Below are 14,918 nucleotides of genomic sequence, written 5' to 3' on the forward strand. Positions count from 1 at the left end.
ACTCGCGGTCATAGGATCGCGGTTTCGATTCCCAGACCGGGCGTTTGAGTGTTTATTAAGTGAAAACACCTAAAGCTCCACGAGGCTCCAGCAGGGGATGGTGGCGAACCCTGCTGTACTCTTCCACCACAACTTTCTCTCACTCTTACTTCCTGTTTCTGTTGTGCTTGTAATTCAAAGGGTCAGCCTCGTCACACTGTGTCACGCTGAATATCCCCGAGAACTACGTTAAGGGTACACGTGTCTGTGGAGTGCTCAGCCACTTGCATGTTAATTTCATGAGCAGGCTGTTCCGTTGATCAGATCAACTGGAACCCTCGATGTCGTAAGCGACGGAGTGCCAACAACAACAACATATGTCAAGCAGTATATTGATTAGACCACTTCCATCTTATGCCAGTGTAGCTAACACACTACAGGCAACAACAACATGCTTAGTGATTCTCAGTATATGTAGTAGCATATCTTATTTACATCAGATATCTGACAAGGCACAGCCTAAATTAATGGCTGCAACACAACTAGATGTACTATATCCTACCCATAAGGGACAGATGCAAGATGAGTTAAAACGACTGTTGTGCTGAATAAAGATTCTTGCTAAATCTATTTTCTGTTTCCTTCATTCATTATATATATATATATGTGTTTGCTTCTGTATATCTTCACATTGATCCTGTATGGCAGTGGCCCAATGCACAAAGGTGTAGAACAAAGTACCTACTTGTAAAGTTAGGGTTAGCATCAGAAAGGGTATCCAGCCACAGAATATTGCCTCAAGAAGTTTCAGCCAACTTATAACAATATGGAAAAGTGGACATACAAACAATGATTCATGCATGTATACAAATGGTGTTTATTTTGAAGTGTTTTTCTTTCATTAGTAGGCTCATTTGATTTGCAATCACAGGAAAAATGTGTGCAGGTACATATATGTATAGTTATCCCACATGTGTTCACTAGAAGTCAGTTAGAAATACGTTGAATTATAGCTGAGATAGAACTCCACGATTCACAATCTCTGGTACTACAAGTACAGACTAGATTTTAAAAATCTTTTACATTCATTTCTAAATGCCATATAAAAATGATCACTTAAATGCATACATTTGCTTAAACTGAAGAGCTACTGGTGCCTTTCTTCACTTCAAAATTGAAATGTATTTTTTTGTTTTGTTTTTTCTGCTATAATAGTTTGGACATATTACAATTATCGATCAACACACAAACTATGAATCTACAGTGTTTTAGACTAGATCACATTAATCTGATAAACTTTTAATATTATATATTGTCAATGAATCTAAGACAAGAAACTAATAAAACAACTATACCTTTTTGGAATTTTTCTCATGTAGCATGTCATCATAAAAGACATGTGTTATTCCAGCTTCAAGACATCTCAGAGCTAAAATAGTTCCAATACATTTTGCAGCTGTGATGTCACGGCAACTATAAAATAATATAATTTTGTTTGTCAATATATCTAAGTTTCATTCATGTATATGCTTGCCTAAGAGCATTTATCCATTTATTATTGTCAGTAGTGAATGATAGGAAGATTACAATATGGCAAGGTTTAAGAATAATAAGAAAACAAAAATAATAAGACAGACTATAAAATTAATCCTTAATTAAAAGAAAGATAGAAACCATTTCATACATGTGGTAGTCTTCTCAAAAATGCTCTCCTTACCACTCCTTACATAACCCACCCCATCATCTTTTCAACTCTGTTCCTCTCCCTCTCCACCCTGCTATTAATCCCTTTTCTCTCCTTTGTTCCATGCCATACTCCTCAATTCTCTTCTCTTGTATACCATTCTTAATCCATGGGGATAAGACCATTACCCACTCTTTCTTCTGGTTTAACTCAGTTACAGGAGCTACGTAGGTGTTATATCGCACATTCAGATGGCATGCCTTCGCCAATAATATACCTCTACTCAACCATCGAACTCTCACTTCCGACAACTCAACTCAACAGAACTCGACATCTAGTCTACCGACGGCTCCGGCTCGCTCTACGTGACGCTTCTCATATAGCTATCACGTCCACTATTTATACGTATTGGACTAGCCTACTTATCATCTGGGAGCATCAACACAACACCTCCTCCTTTTGAGAGTTTTTTCTTTTTTTTCTAAACCTGAATTTATTGATTTTATTTCCTCGGTGAGAAACTGGCATATCTTTTTCTCTTAGCGTTAATTTCCATCATTTCTGTGGGTTTTCTCTTCATGTTTGACCTACGTGTTGGTTCTGCTTCTGCTCGTGGTTCTGGGACCTCAAACAAATCATACCATATATCCATTGGTTCCTCTCGTCTCTCTTGATTTTTGGTATATCTTTCTTTTTAATCGGTTTATATGCCTTCTGTGTTCATATTTTGGTCCTTTTACCATGTACATCACATTACCCAGATGTCCAGTTATACTTCCTTGTTCCCAGTTCTGTTTTCTGTTTCTATACATTTTAAAACACACTTCATCACCTGTGTTAAAAAATTTTGTTCTTCCTGAATTTTCTATTTTCTGTTTCCTACTCAGCAACAATTTATCAAAAATAGAATGAATTTTTCTGGGAAACATCAAATCTGCGGGTGACCTACCTGACTCTGCATTTGGATTCGGTGTTATTCTATACACCTGCAAAAATTTTGTCATTTTTGTATCTTTAAAGGTTTCCTGTCTGGTTTTCCTTAAGGCTCTCTTGAATGTGTCGACGAATCTTTCTGCTAACCCATTTGACCTTGGATGGTATGGCGGAGTTAACACATGCTTCATATTTTTCGTGTTACTCAACATTTTTAAAATCTTGTTTATGAACCTATCTTTTCCTGATTCGAATTTAATTTGTTCCAGTGTTACCGATAAATCACGTACTACATTGCACAAAATGTTCTTCAGTTCCATTTCTAATTTTAATGATGCAATCACCGTGACTTCAAAAGGTTCCTCATATTTTGAAATTAGCCTAGACAACGCATCTGTGTGTCCCATTTTCATTGATGGCAAAAACTATCTGGAAATCATAGTTCAACAGGGTAGTCCCCCAGCGCTGTAAGTGGTTTGCTGAGTGCATGGGGATACTCTTTTTCGAACCCAAAATAGACAATAATGGTCCGTGATCCGTTTGCAGTGTAAACTTTCTCCCATGTAAGAATTTATGGAATTTTTTTACTGCGAAGATTAATGATAATGCCTCTTTTTCAATCTGGCTGTAGTTTCTTTCCACTGGTAATAGAACTCTCGATGCATGTGCAATAGCTTTGATTTTATCATCATTAAATTTACGTAATATCACAGCTCCTATACCATATTCACTGGCATCCGATGTCACAATTATTTTCCGGTTTGGGTCAAAATGAGTTAATGATAACTCTGATGTTAACCACTTTTTTAATTCCACGAATGATTTCTGACATTTGTTTGTCCAGTCCCATTTCAAGTCCTTCTTTAGCAACTTGTTGAACAGAGCTCTTAGCTCATACATTTTAGGTATGTACAACTGGTAATAACTTACCAGACCTAAAAATGCTTGTAGTGTTGTTTTGTTAGTGGGAGCAGGCATTTTTTTTATCGCGTCGATTCTAGAAGGGTCCGGTTTTCGTCCGTTTTCATCGATCACCTGTCCTAAGTACTTTATTTTTGTCAAGAAAAATTCACATTTATCCTCACTTACTTCAAACCCATAATCGCTTATTCATTTGAAAACCTCTTCTATATGTTCAATATGTTAGTCCCTCAATTCACTTTTGATCAATATGTCATCCAAGTATGGGACCATGAACTCACAATCCGTTAGCATAGTATCCATCACTTGCTGAAATATTGCTAGTGCAACCTTAACCCCAAATGGCAGTCTTTTGAAATGGTAGAAACCTTTATGAATATTGATTGTTAATACTTTAGCACATTCTTCATCTACTGACAGCTCCGGTTCACTCTATGCGATGCTCCTCGTCTAGCTATCACGCCCACTACTTATACGTATTAGACTAACCTACTTATCGTCTGGGGGCGTCCACACAACAATAGGGCCTTACACTTGCAAGTTACAAGGAAATCGTCATCTAGTGCTACATGAAGTGGATGGCACTTGGGAAGGAATTCAGTCATATAAACTAAACTAAAATAGACACTTAATACATGAAGCAGTCCTCTCACTTATCAGATCCTGACAAATTGTTCAATCTAAGCCAGCATGGAAGCCAGGTGTTAAATAACTTGATCACCATAAAAAAAAAAATCCAAAAAGGATAAGATTGAATGTTTCTCTCTAAAACTTACCACACACATAAAAAAGTATTAAATAATTATTTATTAAAAAGAAAAACCCAGATATTCTCTGCCATGGAATAACGTTTCCATATACAGAATGGTGTAAGTTAGAATGTATTTCTGTCATGAGCTTTCATATGAAGCTAATTAATATGTGAAAAGAAATGTCATAAGAAGTGAAGATTTTCTTCAAGATATATAATAATAATAATAATAATAATAATAATATTATGAAGTGAAAATGAAAATTCTACAAATATTCACCTATAAAGAAACTTTTTAATTGCCCATTCTTTGGTTGATGCTGATACAACAATATTCCCAGAAGAATGCAGGATATAAGAATCAAGATTCCAATTTCTCCTTGCAAAAATTATTCTGAAAATGATAAGAAAGTATTATATACATCACATATTAAATATTTATATTAACTTTCATATGATTCATTGTTCTAGATTTTCAGTATTCTACAAAGAGATTTTTAGAATTTCTACAATAGTAGCCATTACCTTTTGCTTGTTTAATACAATATAATTCTATGCTGAGACTTGGAAACAGCCTGTTTGTGCAAGTGCTGTCAATCAAAAACTCCACATACTGGATACCAGTAGATTTCACAGGTCACCAGGAGAGAATGTGTGCCATTTTGCTGCCTTCCATTTGGTGGCTTTACAGCTCACCAGTAACATTCTCCACTCTCCCCACCTCACTGATGTGAGGTCCTGCCTACTGGATCAACTGACTGTAGAATACCAATTTTTAACCAGAATGTTGTATAAACATGGGAGTGAAAGAAGGTTTTGGCATTTTAGATTACCAGTAGGAACACTGATTTCATATGTGAGTGATAACTGTTATAAATCATCAAAAACTTAAGTATACAAATGGGAAATAAACAAAAATGGTTAAATGCTGTTGTCAACAATTACATTTTGATTTCAAGCCTGTCATACCAAGGCCAAATATATTGCATCAGTTACACACATCAATACATACTATTTCAATAACAATTCTACAAAGTGTATGTCACATCAATGACATTTCTGTCAAGAACTGGTCTGTCATTTCATTCATGTTCATGTCAAATATCTGTCTCAACCAGTAACATTGCTGTTAAGCATCTTCTAGTTAGAAACAGAAGATGCTTTGGAATTTACATGTAAGAAAATATTGCTGAATCCATCATGTTAGAAATTAAAAAGCAAAAAAAATGGGAATAAAACGAATTCCTATATGATACATAATTTGAACTATATCACTTTATCTGGAGAATATTAATAAACAGTAAACAGAAGTAAACAATAAACAGATCAGTACCAAAGATTAAACTGTTCTATGTGAGATTAAACAGAATCCCATCTAAACAGGATTCCTTGAAGGCTGAATAAACTACAAGTTCCATTTATAACCCAAAACATTTACTGAAGAAATGATAATACAGACTTGAGTCTTTTACTGGATTCTATCATTGAACACCACCACTTTCAGCAATTTAGCTCTTTGTATTGATCCTGGTAGTTATTTCATTTCATTCTGATTTTAGTTTATCAATCTTTTGACACAAAGAGTCATTACTCAATACACTGATTGACACCAGCACACACACACATTCTTATCAGGAGATAGATTTATAATATATAGAGGAGAATTTGTGTTTTATGTGCCTCACAGCAGATGCTCTGTTTCTGTTGAATATTTTGCAGCAAAGGTCTTAGCTGGACTGTATCCCAATTGTGAACCTTGCACCAGAAATTTATATCTTTACAAAAACATTTATATGCCTTTTGGGGAAACAACTACTGTGAGATTAGGAAGATACACATCTCTCTGAACTCCATAAGTGTGGCCACAAAGAAAATTATGTGTTGCATGTGAGAGCTACGCAAGCTATGTACAGAGATACTGTCAGCATAGTGAGAGTTAGCAATGAGTTAAACAAGATGAGTATCCTAACAGATGCCTACCTGCAAGATAAATTTCTTGTTGATTACAGGTTTTCAGGCATAACTATAGTTTAAAGTTGGCTAAGGGGATTTCTGTATGCCAATTGACCTATTGTTCATGAAACTGTTGTGGAATTAGAGAATTCTAGACATAGAAGCAAAACTTGAATTGAAAAACCTTAAAATAAACTTAGCAAAAACAAAACTTTTAGTAGCAGAAAAATAAGACAGGGCACTAGTCCATCAAGGAGGTGGTCATGCTCCTGCAGAAAAGTAGCAGGACAGAAGCATATCCTGTTAGACAATTGTATACTTTAAGTGCACAAGAGTACCTGCAGTAAAACAACTAATGGAATATATTTTTCAAAAGTTTGGATGATTTCCTAGAAGTAGTCGACAGTTTTTGTTACTTAGGTGACTTAACTAGTAGTGGGAATGCCAAACGGACAATAGCCAGAGTAAGAATGGGATGAAAAAAGTTTAAGTAGTATTATTTCTGCTGGCAACAAAAAGAATCTCTCTCTTTATGCACAAACATTGTACAATGTACCTTTCATTCAAAGTGTAATGATGCATGATAGTGAATCATTGGCACTGAATCAACACTGGAAAGAAATGAGGCAAGCATGCTCAATACTCTACAAGATGTTAATATGCATGAACAATGGATCACAAATGAATTGAGAGAAAAACTGAGCATAAGAAAAATCAGGTGTAGTGTACAAGAGTGATTGGAAGATTGTGCTATGTACGGTGGATGAATAAAGAAGTACCAAGTGATGTAAATGGAAGGGACCAGCAGAAGGGGATTCTGAAGAAGACATGAGATGTACTGAAAGCTCACCTCAGGAGAGCTGAACTACATGAAAAATACAAAGGACCACAAGTAGTGAGATGTTTATCTCTCTATTTGCTAGGATAGCCATGTGTCTCCTCTACAGCAAGACACCTGTTCCTGACCCTCTATAATACTTTAACCTCTCAACATCTGGCATAAAGCCACTTCCTCTCTACTACACTTCCCCACTCAGTTAAGGGGCATATCTTGACTTCATTAGTGCTGGTGCTATGTATAAAGAAAAAGCACCCAGTCCACTCTGTAAAGTAGTTGACATTAGGAAGGGCATCTAGTCATAGAAAGTATGGCAAAGCAGACACTGGAGCTCAATGCAGTCTTTTGGCCCATCCAATCCTGTCGAGCAACCCAACCCAAGCCAGCATGGAAGATCAGCACTACCACCACCACTGCATTCTTTTATATCAATACAGTAAGTCAGTAATTCAATAGAGGTCACTGAAGTCAGTATTAAACTGAAATAAACACTGAGGTAATATGTACAATAAAATGTCCTTGAAGGGAATACCCCAGCATGGCTTTAGTCCAATGACGAAAACCAGTAAAAGAATAAAGGAATACAAGAATTAAGGACATGAGTAGACAATGGTGGATTTCTAATTTAGAAAGATATCCATTTAGTATACTTAGAAACTTCAAAGAGAAATCTTATTTGTTTTGTTTCAACAATACCCTTATTAGCTTCAACTCTCTTTTTCATGAAACGCTAATTAGTAATACTTAATTAGACATGTTTAATTGATGCAGTGTAAAAAAGAAAATAGGTCAATGTAACAAACTATGTTTAATTTGTCAAGTTTATACTTGTGGTTTATTTTCAGCATTAATTGTTTAAGAATTATAAACTGAAAGAAGTAATTCTCTTTGATATTTTAGTAATATAATAAGATAAGATAATGACCTTTAGTTAGGATCTGTATGATGATGAGAGAGCCAACATGTTACCATCCTATTCTAAAACATTTTCAAGGCTATTAAGAATTTGTCCTAGTCCATGTTTCCCATCATCTACTGTATTTTATTCCTCTTCTAACCTTCATAAAAGAGAGAACCCCTCCCCATATATCATTAAATCAGCTAGAAACAACAGCCAAATCACCCTAAACTTATACCCTAGCATCTCAAATAAGGAGAGAACACATTAGATAATGTAGCCTTATATATCCTTAAAGATGGCATGGTCATAGCAGGAATGCTTTTGAACACTGACCTCAATCAGGGTTAATCTGGCTCTAAACAATGACTTTTACATTATTCTTGTAAGTTAACCACTTTTGAGATAGGTCAACTAACCACGGAGAAGTCCTCTGCACAATTGTTATGCTCTTACTAACTACACCTCATCTCCTTTACTATGGCTGCCACCAGAATCTATGAGTATACAGGAATAGACTACAAAGTGGAGAGAATGCAATATGTTCAGATTGTTCTGCTGCACCCCATACATCATTGCACATCAGTGTGCAGTACAGTCCACAGACAGGTATAGCGAACAGGGAAAATGGATTTGTAAGTCATGCTGTAGGGCAATCATCCAAGTACCTGCATGATCAGGGTTGGCCAGAGGCCAACCGTTACATTTGTAAGAGGAGCTCCTTTCAAATCTTCTCAAACAAACTCTAAACTGGCAAGAGTAATGGATAAAATTTAAATGGATGAGGTCATCATGGATCTCATGCTCAATTCTACTGCAGGCATTTTGCTGTGTGTATGAGAGAGACTAGTACATTCATTTCTATATTCTACATTTCAGTTGAAATAGGTACCAAATCACCTGTGAATGTTGTCAAAGATAGACTGGCCACTCTATCCAAGGGAAGACATCTCACATTTAAAACAGCAAAATTAGAATTTAACAGTAACCTTCAGTTAGTCATTCAAGTGCAAGGAGGTTGATTTGTACAACTCCACTTCTTATCCAAAGTATAGTAATAAGGAATTATGAAATAATATTGTGAGCTTTCCATCAAGAAAACACAATATTTGGAGGTCAAAGATCAAAAATACAAGAAACAATTTTTTTAAAGTTTTATATTCCAGCAGAAATCTGCCATTAACTATTACTTTTTAGACAGGCATGAACAAATAACACACCATATACCTTTCCATTTGCAGTCGAGTAGAAGCACATCTACAATTAGAAGTTGTCTAGACATCAACGATGATAATAAGTGAGATGGGATATTGGAGGTGGGAATGTTAAGATTATCACTGCAGCTGAAGTTGTACAAATAGAGGAAATGAAAAAGTCAAGTAAAAAAAAATCTAAACTCTATCAAAGCTAACACACACACACACACACACACACACACACACACAATCAAGAGTTTAGTAACAAAGTATAGTCAGTTATAAATGAAAAAAAAGGAAAGTGTTTTACTAAAATGGACAGCTACAATAATGAAAGAGATAACTTTAATAATCAAGATGCTGAAAGAGAAAGAAGTGGATGAAATGAATGGTATTATTCTTAAAAATTGTAAATGGCTGATCACTCAATAACCTAGAGTCACATGGAAGAAAGAAAGCTTTCTGATACAATATCCAAAAGCAGCCACATGAAAGCCAATATTAACACCTTCATTCTTAGTAACCAAAGCTATAAATAGTGAATCACAAACAAACTATGAGGAATCTTTAGACAGCTGCCATAAGTTCTACAGTGAGAAGACTATTATAGATTTCCTCTTCTTTTTGTTCTTCTTTTGCAGCAATTTCACAAACTCATTTGCTAACATTATAAATAACATGTACAGACTTACACCAATAACTTTTTCTAAAAACAATATTATTTTTAACTATAGCATGGCTTTAGCTGTGATGGCTAAAAATGAACTAAAGAACTGACGTCAATAGTTCTTTTGGAGAAATGTTTTAATTTAGTGTTCTGATAGTAGGAAGAAAGAGGATAAAAAAAAAAACCAACAGACATTTGAAATGCATAAGTGGGAAAGCTGGTGTTTCATAGCAGATATTTTTTATATGGAGAGATCAGGGGGAGGAGATGAAAAGGTTAAGGAAGTCAACTTAGGGAGGGAAAGAAACACAGACAGTGTGTATGTATGTGTGTGTGCACGTGTGCATGTGTGTGTGTGTGTGTGTGTGTGTGCACGCATGTGTGGTTGGTGAAAGTTTGGAAAATGCTACAGACTAGGTGATTGCAGAGTAAGAAATGATGCTGAGACATTCAGCGATGAGGTTAATAATAACAAGACATAACTATAAATATAAAAGAATGTAGCTGAAATGTTCCTTGTGGGAAAAATAGAAAAACCACAGAGAGAAAATAACAGGTAGGGGAGTGAGACAAGTAGGGTAAATAAATATAGTAATACTATATAACAGAAAGGATATGCATTGCCAAAAGCAGAGGAAATGATGTTATTTGGTAAATGGACACCGGTATACAGCTGAACAGAGGGGGAAAAAAAAAAGAAAAGACATAGGATAATATATAAACAAAGAAAAAAAATGAAGGATTCAACACTAGCTATCAGATTGAGTAAAAAGTAAGCAATGTTTTGAACCATGAATAATTTGTACTGGATTTTTGTAGAGTTTTGAATTTTTTTTAAATGTGTTGATTGTAATAATACTTTGATGAATAAAATTTCTGTATTGTTGGAATATATTGCGATGAATTTCATGTTTCAAAACATTGCTTACTTTTTACTCAGCCTGATACATAGGTACAAGAAATAAATAATGAGATATCAAGGAGGGAGTAGAATATTAGCTGTAAATAGATATGATAATTTTCTACAACCAAGAACAAGCATTTACAAAATAAAGAGCAACTTAGATGTAAGAAATGAAGTTATTGTTGCTTAGCCCCAAGTCAGCCAGTATTGAGCATTCCAGCACTGAGCTTTCCATCATATTGTTCAGGCATAGCATATTCTGGATTATGTCATACAAGACGTCCTATGGCTTTTAAGACTAAACGAATGGATGGAGTAAGATTTAGCTGCTATTTATAATATGGGGAGTGAATACATAGAAACATTTTGTTGACTCCTAGCACATGAAATGAAGAAATATAGTGAATATTTAAAGAAATATTACTGATTTAAAAAAAAAATGGAAAAAGAAAAAGAGAAAACAAGAGTCACTAGACAGAAGGAACTAGTAAAGCACTTGGAGAGTACAGACCTCTGCCAAACCAGCAGGAGTAGCACTACGATGACGATGACGACCACCACCACCATTACCACAATCACCACCACAACTATCCTACCACTATCACCACCACCACAACCACCAACATCATCAGCAGCATTGTCATTGCTTCCACTTCAACCACATACAATGTTATCATGACGGTTATCTTGACAGTCACTTTCACCACAACCAGTATAACCACTACAATACCACCATCACACAACTAACACTATCATCAACACCACTATTACCACCATCACACCGCTCCTGTCGCCATTATAATCACCGATACTATTTTATCCTCCTCACATACTTATCTCGACCATTGTCATCATCAACACTGTCTCTGCTTTCACCACAATCACCGTCAAAACTACGATCACCACAATCAGTTTCTTTACACTGTTGAAAATCCATTATCCAATACTCATGGGACCGAGATTGTTGCAGATTTTTGATTTTTCTAATTTCAGAGTGCTTTATTAAAAAGAAAAAAAAAATCTACAAAACGGAACAGTCTGAGGATAGAAACCAGGTCTAAACACAGTAGCTTATAGACATACTCTGAATGTAGTTCTATATAAATCTTTAATAATTTTTTTTTATATTTAAAACCATTAGAAATGTTAAGATATCAGCCTCTACCCACGTTATCATGCTTTGATTAAAAGGTTACAGCATAGATTAGATTACTTAGATAAGTTTCAGCTGAAGTTGACTCAGGCCATGTCTAATTTAATAGCACCACCTGGAAGAGATACACAGTCAGCTCTGGGGAATCGTAACCCATTCAAGCAGAGGGTTATTGTTTTCAGAGACATATCTGGGTGTGGGTGGTTTATCTGGTACTTGTTGGGGATAATCATCTAGAGATCATTTGAATGCCGTGAAGTTACTTTCCTCCTTTATGTGAGTCTGGCACGATGTTGAAGAGAGCAGGGCCAATTGAGGTGAAATAGTTCTGTCATAGTGTTGTGATACGACACGAACATTTCTGTAGTGGATGAATGGCACGGGGGCCAAGACTCAGATGAATTTTAAAGATGACTAATGTTGATGGAATATTTTCCACATCATACAGATGATATAGAGCTCACAGCGGCGGTGGAGGGAGCAAAGCCTGAGCTTTTTGAATCGATCCCAATAGTCAAAGCTTGTCATGCCATCTTCCACAGACCTCCATCAAGCAGCTCATTTTAAGATAGATACACGGGTAAAATTACTAATAGAGAAACGAAAATAAACTTTGAAAACAGCAACGCCACCATAGGCTACGTTGAAACAATGAACGTGTTTTCAAGGGAGATAATCAAAGAACGTAACATTGTAATACTTCATGTAAAGTAAATATAACAAATGAAAAATCCTTCAAGAATCCATAAAAATTCCCAGATCACTACCAAAATTTCATCATCTGTTCCTTGTGTCATTACCAACTTTTCCTGCAAGCTTCATCAAATACTGTTCACAACTTTTTGAGTTATTTTGCACACAGATGGATAAACAGACAAACGAACGCCGATGAAAACATAACCTCCTTCCTTGGCGGAGGTAATTACAGAATTAACATCAGAGTAACAGCAGTAGCACAGTATTAATGATAACTGAAGATAGTGGAACAATGTTAAGACAATATTAACAGTAACAGAAAGCGATGAGCTGGCAGAAAAGTTAGCACACCAGGTGAAATGCTTAGCAATATTTCGTCTGTCTTTACATTCTGAGTTCAAATACTGCCAAGGTCGACTTTGTCTTTTATCCTTTCAAGGTCAATAAATTAAGTACCAGTTGCATAGTGGAGTCAATCTAATCGACTAGCCCCCTCCCCAAACATCTCGGACCTTGTGCCTAGAGTAGAAAAGAATATTAACAGTAACAATGAAGAAGGTATCACAGTGTTGATGACAACAGTAAAAACAGTAGTACAGTATTAACAGTAACTGTAAAGGCAGTGGTACAATGTTAACTGTAACAGTAAGGACAGTGTTACTGTTTTAATGGTAATAGTAAAGAGAGTGTAGCAGTATTAATGGTAAAAGGAACAACAGTGACACAGTGTTAATGATAACAGAACAAGAAAAATATTAGAGTTTTAACAGACAGTTGACTAAAATAGAATATTGCTGGGTATAATATAAAGAAATCTAGAACAGTATTCACAGCTGAGTAATGGGAAGTGGAATAGTGTTAATAGTTTGCTAAATATGTGATACAGTATTAACCTTTTAGCATTCAGGTTGCTCAGTCAAATGTAATGCTTATTTATTCACATTGTTTTGAGTTAATCATGTATTATTTTGCAGTTCTATATTTAAGAGATGAGGAATCATGTATATTATTTACATTATGATGGATTTTGTCCTCATCTTGTTTGTTGTTAACACAACGTTTCGGCTGATACACCCTCCAGCCTTCATCAGGTGTCTTGGGGAAATATCGAACCTGGGTTCTCATTCCTAGGGTATTTTTTGATGTTGTTATTATTATTATTATTCAGGTCACTGCTTCGAATCGAACTCGGAATCTTGGGGTTAGAAGCCCACACTCTTAACCACTATGCCATGGGCATATGGCGTAGTGGTAAAGAGTGCGGGCTACTAACCCCAGGATTCCGAGTTCAATTCCAGGCAGTGACCTGAATAATAATAATAACAACAACAACATCAAAAAATACCTTAGGAATGAGAACCCAGGTTCGATATTTCCCCAAGACACCTGATGAAGGCTGGAGGGTGTATCAGCCGAAACGTTGTGTTAACAACAAACAAGATGAGGACAAAATCCATCATAATGTAAATAATGTATGTATTATCTTGTACCATCAAGATTACAATAATGTGATTATTTTTTGATTGATATTGTAAGGTAGGTGTGAGAGGCCTGATCTGGCTGGTTTGGACATAAAACAAGAATATTTTGGGCAGATGTGACCAGTTTACATGTTAAAAGGTTAAGGATGGAGTAATAGTGAGACTTAAGTTATGAAAGTGAACAAATATGCTCCGGCATGGCCACAATCAAATGGTCTAGTGGTAACTAGACATCTCCTTTATAGGATCCAGTTGGCTTGAGATAACTGGATCCTATAAAGGAGCTGTTGTGGTAGCAGACCCCAAAACATGGTTGAAATTCCCCCAAATGGTCTAGTGGTAACTAGACATCTCCTTTATAGGATCCAGTTAGCTTGAGATAACTGGATCCTATAAAGGAGCTGTTGTGGTAGCAGACCCCGAAACATGGTTGAAATTCCCCCAAATGGTTTAGTGGTAACTGTAGAGAAAAAGAGAGCTGATTAGTGTTAAGGATTATTAAGAAAGGAACTGAATTTTTAACACATTCAAAAAATGAGGTTAAATTTTGAGTATCATCATCATCATCGTTTAACGTCCGCCTTCCATGCTAGCATGGGTTGGACGATTTGACTGAGGACTGGTGAAACCGGATGGCAACACCAAGCTCCAATCTAATTTGGCAGAGTTTCTACAGTTGGATGCCCTTCCTAACGCCAACCACTCAGAGAGTGTAGTGGGTGCTTTTACGTGTCACCCGCACGAAAACGGCCACGCTAGAAATGGTGTCTTTTATGTGCCACCCGCACAAGAGCCAGTCCAGGGGCACTGGCAACGATCTCGCTCGAAGAAATTTCATGTGTCACCAGCACAAGAGCCAGCCCC

General features: G+C 36.1%; 1 protein-coding gene across 2 annotated transcripts in view; it reads right to left on the reverse strand.

The window, feature by feature from the left end:
- LOC106875219 (39S ribosomal protein L18, mitochondrial) overlaps nt 1–14,918 on the reverse strand; it is a 38,065-nt gene that overhangs the window by 2,043 nt on the left and 21,104 nt on the right. For both annotated transcript variants that reach the window (XM_014923269.2, XM_014923268.2), the window contains 2 exons: nt 4,549–4,662; nt 1,335–1,452 (listed from right to left, as the gene is read on the reverse strand). In XM_014923269.2, coding sequence (XP_014778755.1) covers nt 1,335–1,452; nt 4,549–4,662 — 232 coding nt within the window. The remainder of the gene's footprint in view (nt 1–1,334; nt 1,453–4,548; nt 4,663–14,918) is intronic.

Source organism: Octopus bimaculoides, chromosome 1 (assembly GCF_001194135.2).
Source record: "Octopus bimaculoides isolate UCB-OBI-ISO-001 chromosome 1, ASM119413v2, whole genome shotgun sequence".
Classification (NCBI taxonomy): domain Eukaryota; kingdom Metazoa; phylum Mollusca; class Cephalopoda; order Octopoda; family Octopodidae; genus Octopus; species Octopus bimaculoides.